The following is a 6,346-nucleotide window of genomic DNA, read 5'->3' as shown; positions in this document are numbered from 1 at the left end:
TGACAGTTTTTTAAATTGCATTTTTTAAAAGTGTGTTCGTTGTCTTTTCATTGTTTTTTTTATCTGTGTAAAGATTTACTTGCGTGTATTTGTGTGAAAAAAATAAAAAAAATAAATATGTAACTAAAACACAAAAAAATAATATTTAGAAATAAATACATTTATTAATCATAATCACATTTACATACAAATATCCCAAAGCACATCTGCTCATCATTCATCAACATGAAACACTTCTTACTGAGTCTGGATCAGTCCATGTCTGCAGCTTTGTCCTGTGTGCTGTTGTGTGTCTCTTTGTCTTCTTCCTGTGAACACACACTCTGCTGTGTTTTCTCCTCCAGGCTCCTCTTGATAGTCAGCTCTCTCTCAGCCTCCTCAGCACATGGATCTTTGGCTGCCTGGATGTGGAGCTTCCCGTCTGGAGACAGGCAGCAGCGGACGGCTTCAGGGTTCAGCCCTTCAGGAACATCCAGCTCCTGCGTGAACTCCTGGAGTGTGTAAGAGTAGCAGCCGTTCCCGTCCTCCTGCTTCTTCTCCTTCTTCCCGCTGAGCCTCAGCTTCCTGCCCACCTGTCTGACAGACAGCTCCTCTGGGGAAAAGCCTGGAGTGTCCAGAGTCACAGCAAAGCGCTCTCCCTGTTGGTCCAGCTGGTGGGACGCTGGTCGCACGGCCACACCGCTCTGGAAAGGCTCCGTCTCCTCCAGGAGGTTGTCTTGAAGTTTGTCCATCAGCTCCAGATTGCTGAGCAGATCCTGCAGGTTTGTGTGGAGGAGATGCTGCTGGTAGAACAGACTGGGTACAGGCCAGTAGAAGTCCATGGATGGACTGAGGGCAGACTGGAGTCCATGAGAGCACAGCATCTTCTCTGAGTTCACTGTGGAGTCCTCTGGATGGAGATGAAGCTCTGTCCAAGTGTTCTCTTCTGTGTTGGTTGTGTTTGTTTGTGTCTCAGCAGTGGGACTGTCCAGCTTTTATATTCTAACTGGAGGAGGTCCAGAGTGTTCAGGAAGTTTCTGGTCATTTCCACACATCTCCACTGGGTGGAGCTGTTACTCAGAAAGTGCAGACGTCACTGGATCACTCCAGCACTTTCATGAACTCTGCTGCATTTGCAAGACTTCAACACTAGATGTCAGTTAAACACATTATTATGAGAATAAAGTGTCAGTTTATTCTTACCTTTAAGAAACTACTCTTGATTGTAATGGTTTAATTTGTCCAAATGCAAGGAAGTGCAGCAGAAATGATCTGAATAAATATATGACAATAGTAGTAACAAAGCAGTTCAGAGCAGAAACATTCATCTTTCTGTTTTTTCATTAGTGCTCATCAGCTCAGTAATCTTCCTCTTCGTAGACTTATCTCCTGCAGCTGCATTACTCTGCAGCCACTGTCTGCCCATTAGTGCCCAGATCAATAATTGAGCACAGACAAGAATGGACTATAATACAATCAAGAAAAGAGAGGAGAGGAACCAGCACACTTCCGCTGTGAGCAAGATTTTAGTGGAGTTTAAACACACCATCCAATATCACGTTAAATACTTCACACAGATCACAGTGGCTTTCATTCTTCTACTGTAGCATTATACAAGAAAATTAAAGACTAAATAATATCAAATAATCATTTAAATGTGATCACTCTGCTTTATGAGCCTCTTAATGGGATGTTATGGTTCAAGAACTGTCTTATTACCGTCTTAATGAACAAAACTATCAAAATGTGCTTTCAGTGAGATGTTTTGAAAATATGTATTTACCCAAAAACTTCTTCCTACATTTTTTTATACAATCCTTACAGACAGACACCTATGGCATCGTGCTTATCTGCAAAAAAAAACCCATCATCTCATGCAATTTGACTACAAAATTGTTCAATAAATAATTAAATATTTCATGACTTGAAAGCCACTCATACAACAGCACCATCAACTATTTGTATCCTAAGAAACTGTAAAAATCAGAATGAAAAATAACTTTCAGAGCCCTGTTTCAATATACATGTTTTATTGTCTGCACACGAATAATGAACATTATATTGTCTCTGGTCAAATGTAAACCACCATCATAGTCAATAACGGCTGCAGGTGTTACTGAAATATAACAAAAGTGTGCATGTGAAAAAAAATCTGTTCCATTAGCATCAGCTGGGGTTTAAATGTTGAATTAATTGATTAGAAAATGGTGAAAACTAAAGCAACAGAAAACACCCGTTAATTCATGCTCACCAGACGCTGTAATACGAATACGTCTAAAGTATTCTACTCACATATATGTAAGCTATTATGCATCCTTTGGGTAGTAAAATCAAATTTTTACATTAACTTATTGCAAATAAACAACTGTTTTGATTAAGACGGTATTAATGACATGCCCTTATTTTGTAAGGCTATCAAAATAAAAGCACCTTTGAAGGTAGATCCTCCTCTGAGTTATGTAACCCATCAGAGGGAAGGTGCATTACATGTGACCTTAACAGCCTGCTTGACATGAAGAGCAGTCACAGTGTGCACGTTTTTAAATTATGATCGTGGTGGCAGAGCTCCTATTTGGTTATCAAATGAGCCTCAGCACGGAGCACGCCGATTTCGAATCTGTTTCCACAGCGTCAGCATCTGCTTGGGACTCCGTCTGTGAACCAGCAGGACAGATTTGTAAGCGCAGGTATTGCTCCTGTCTGAATGTGGGAGATCAAATGTCAAGAAGCCCGGGTGGTGGCTGGGAGAGAGCCCCAGTCTGTGCAGGCACATGCCAAGATACACATCATCAATGGGGAACAGGCGAACCCTGTCTGACGCCTCTTTCAAACGTAATGCAAGTGAACCTGAATACACGACCCCTCCTCCGCCGGCGTAGGGCGGATACACACCTTTGTAGAAGCTTTCTGGTATGTAGTATTTGGTGGACGGCTCACGGTTCGGCTGTGCGTTGTTGATCACATCCCCAACAAACAGATCAATGTTGGTGTCGTTGGTGTAAGCCTTCCACAGGGTGTGCTCCTCCCACTGTTTTTGCAGGTAATCCAGCAGGGCGTCTGTTCGAACAAACACATCATCATCCCCTTTGAAGACAAACAAGGCAGTGGGGCAGTACTGCTGGAACCAATGCCAGAACAACAAGTCCTTTAGGGTCAAATTAAAGAAAGTGTCTCTGAAGTCCCACTGCAGAATGTCGCCGTACTTCTGGTTCTCGAGCTCCAAGAGGTTTTTGAGGTCTGGGTGAGGACCTGTGCTTGAGTCCTGCCTTCCCAGCAGAAACACAGTGCGAACTAGTCTGAATTTCTTATTTGTCCCTCCTATCACCAGACCACTGCGCCCCCACGTTTCACGGATGGCCTGCCTGTTTTCAAAGTTCCCCACTTGAGATTTAATGGCCATGAGGAGCATCGGAACGTCCACACCAAAGCTTCTGTTGTTCTTTTTACAAATGCCCGGCTGGTTGATGAGGAGGGGGTACTCCCTGCAGTGCATTGACCTGATAAATGCTTTCATTTGATCTGGAAAGCTGTCAAAATCGTGCACACGAGGGACTGAACACTTGTGTGACATGCAGTCAGAAAGGCATCCATCCTCAATTTCTGATAAAAACTCAGCTTTTGGCTTCCTCATTACGCCAGTTGTGTTTCCTCTCAGGATTGGATTGTGCTGACGGTCCCAAGCATGCTGCAACCGGTTCCACAACGCGCTGTCCTCCAAGCGAAGGTTCCAGAAAGGGCCAAGTGGGTGAGAGGCCAAAGCTGAGGAATTAGCAGAAACCCCCGGGGCTATGTAGTGGACGGTTATCTTCGGGGGAGTGTAGGTGATGGTGATGAAGATGGACACCATGATGTAAATCAGAAGGTGGCCGGTCATCATGCAAGGAAGCAGGCACATGCACAGCAGTCTCCCGTTGCATTTGCAGCATTTTCCCATTTCCTGTGGTTCACAAATCAGACACAAGATCATACATGAGAAGATTTTTTTTCATGTAATAATAATAGCAACTACCCTTCCTCTCTCAGAACACAGATCACTGCAGTGGCACGAGTCTACCTATGAGATTTTATGGCAAACAGTGCAGTCAACTCTCTGGAGTTCCTGTCTCCTTGGTGATGGTCCAGTGAGGGTTATTATCTCTTCTCGTCTACACACCCAGAGCATCATCCTGTATCTACCTGTCAGGAGGCACACAGCCCCTGTAGACACACTGTGAAACATGCACAATACAGTATAGAGCACTCTTTGTTTAGATGGATAAACTCTTATACGTTACTGTGCCTTTGGCTTGAATAGAGTATTGAATTTGGCTTCAGGTGTTGTTATTCTGTTTTTCATCCCTCTCCACTTTCTTTCTTTCTTTCTTTCTTTCTTTCTTTCTTTCTTTCTTTCTTTCTTTCTTTCTTTCTTTCTTTCTTTCTTTCTTTCTTTCTTTCTTTCAATAGCTACATGGAAAATGTTGACTGGTGGCATACAATAGGTTAATGCACAAGGAGCCTCGGCTATGAATGGAAGAGAAAGAATAAAATGACTTACAAGTGAGTGAACTTTGGTTGATCAAGCCGACTGACATGAAAGACCCAGTGACTCCAGGTGTCCACCTCTTCTTGAAGTGTTTTCATCCGTCCTGGTCATAATAGAGCAGGTCTGTAGTGCATCATTCAGCCTCTGTCCACCGCGGTGCATCCTTCAAGTTTCTACCTGGAGTTCTCTGAGCGCATACAGCCGCAGCTGAGCAACACGTCCCAGGTGAGGCGGCCCCGTGTGCACCGAGCATGCGCCTCACTGGCTCTTTAAATGCAACGGTGTGTGATGAGCAAAACCACCTTCACAGGACTGGTCCGGTCCCCTACTACCTGCCACCTGCAGACACATGATTGATATCTGGTATCAATTTCTCAGAAACAGATTGTGATTTGCATGCATCCGCTGCAGGTGCATATTTGCATGATTTGGCTGGTCATTAATGAGCCAAACCCAGCTTTATGGTCATTTACACATGCGCGCACAAGCAAGGTGGATTAGTGACCTTTTGTAACCTAGAAACATATCTATCTATCTATCTATCTATCTATCTATCTATCTATCTATCTATCTATCTATCTATCTGTCTGTCTGTCTGTCTGTCTGTCTGTCTGTCTGTCTGTCTGTCTGTCTGTCTGTCTGTCTGTCTGTCTGTCTGTCTGTCTGTCTGTCTGTCTGTCTGTCTGTCTGTCTGTGTGTGTGTGTGTGTGTGTGTGTGTGTGTGTGTGTGTGTGTGTGGTCAGGTGCTGGCTATACTTGTGGGGACCAAATGTTCCCACAACTGTAGGAAAACCGAAAACTATGTCACTTGTGGGGACCTCATTTTGGTCCCCACAAGTTTAAACAGTGTTTTCTTGGCCATGTTGTTGTTACTGAAAAAAGTAAAAGTGCAAAAACATTTCTTTAGGGTTAGGCATTGTTTTGTTTAGGGTTCAGCAGTTATCATTTTGCACTACTGTGTTTCTTCTTCTTTTCCTTTTGGCTTTTCCCTTCAGGGGTCGCCACAGCGAATCAATTGCCTCCATCTAACCCTGTCTGCTGCATCCTCTTCTCTCACACCAACTACCTTCATGTCCTCTTTAACCACATCCATAAAAATCCTCCTTGGTCTTCCTCTAGGCCTCCTGCCTGGCAGTGGGAAACTCAGCATCCTCTTTATACACCCTTTATACACCCTCACCCTCAGACACACTCAGACACCCTCAGTGCAGGAAGGAGCGCTACCGCAGGTCCTTCATCCCCACTGCCATCAGACTATATAACACTACTGTGTAGTTGTTATTATGTGCAATATTTATTATCTTGTTCTTGCACTTTGCACTCCTTTGTTTTTTGTTTCTAAGAGCCCTGTAACACTAAACTTCTCCTTTGTGAGATGAATAAAGTCTATCTTATCTTATCTTATCTTATCTTATCTTATCTTATCTTATCTTATCTTATCTTATCTTATCTTATCTTATCTTATCTTATCTTATCTTATATATGTCTATGCTTCTGCCAATATATGCACTCTCTCTCCTCTGGACATGTCTGAACCATCTCAGTCTGGCCTCTCTGACTTTATCTCCAAAGCCTCTAACATCCTCTAACATGTGCTGTCCCTAACATGTGCTGTTTTGCACTACTGTGTTTATATATTCCTTTCTATCTTTGTAAATATCTCTATATATTGTGTTATATTTATTTTATTACTAGCATTTTTCCAGTGTTCTTCATTCTATGGTTTCTTCTATTATTATTATTATTATTATTATTATTATTATTATTATTATTATTCTCTTTCCATATTCCTGGGGTGACACCAACTGCCGAAAGCAAATTCCTTGTATGTTGTGTTGGCCATTA

The 6,346-nt window shown here is 42.8% G+C and overlaps 2 protein-coding genes across 2 annotated transcripts; both read right to left on the bottom strand.

Annotated features, from left to right (window-relative positions):
• Positions 1-215: 215 nt before the first annotated feature.
• Positions 216-868, bottom strand: LOC110950179 (heat shock protein 30-like). The gene has a single exon (XM_022192631.2). The coding sequence runs from the start codon at positions 861-863 to the stop codon at positions 252-254; it is 612 nt and encodes a 203-aa protein (XP_022048323.1). The 5' UTR covers positions 864-868; the 3' UTR covers positions 216-251.
• A 1,688-nt stretch (positions 869-2,556) lies between these two features.
• Positions 2,557-4,797, bottom strand: si:dkey-175m17.6 (N-acetyllactosaminide beta-1,3-N-acetylglucosaminyltransferase 2). The gene has a single exon (XM_022192638.2). It carries the CDS (start codon positions 3,944-3,946, stop codon positions 2,570-2,572), a length of 1,377 nt encoding a protein of 458 aa, XP_022048330.2. The 5' UTR covers positions 3,947-4,797; the 3' UTR covers positions 2,557-2,569.
• Positions 4,798-6,346: the final 1,549 nt, after the last annotated feature.

The sequence above is a fragment of the Acanthochromis polyacanthus genome, chromosome 18 (genome assembly GCF_021347895.1).
Source record: "Acanthochromis polyacanthus isolate Apoly-LR-REF ecotype Palm Island chromosome 18, KAUST_Apoly_ChrSc, whole genome shotgun sequence".
In the NCBI taxonomy this organism is placed as follows: Eukaryota; Metazoa; Chordata; class Actinopteri; family Pomacentridae; genus Acanthochromis; species Acanthochromis polyacanthus.
This window is presented reverse-complemented; position numbering and strand designations above follow the sequence as displayed.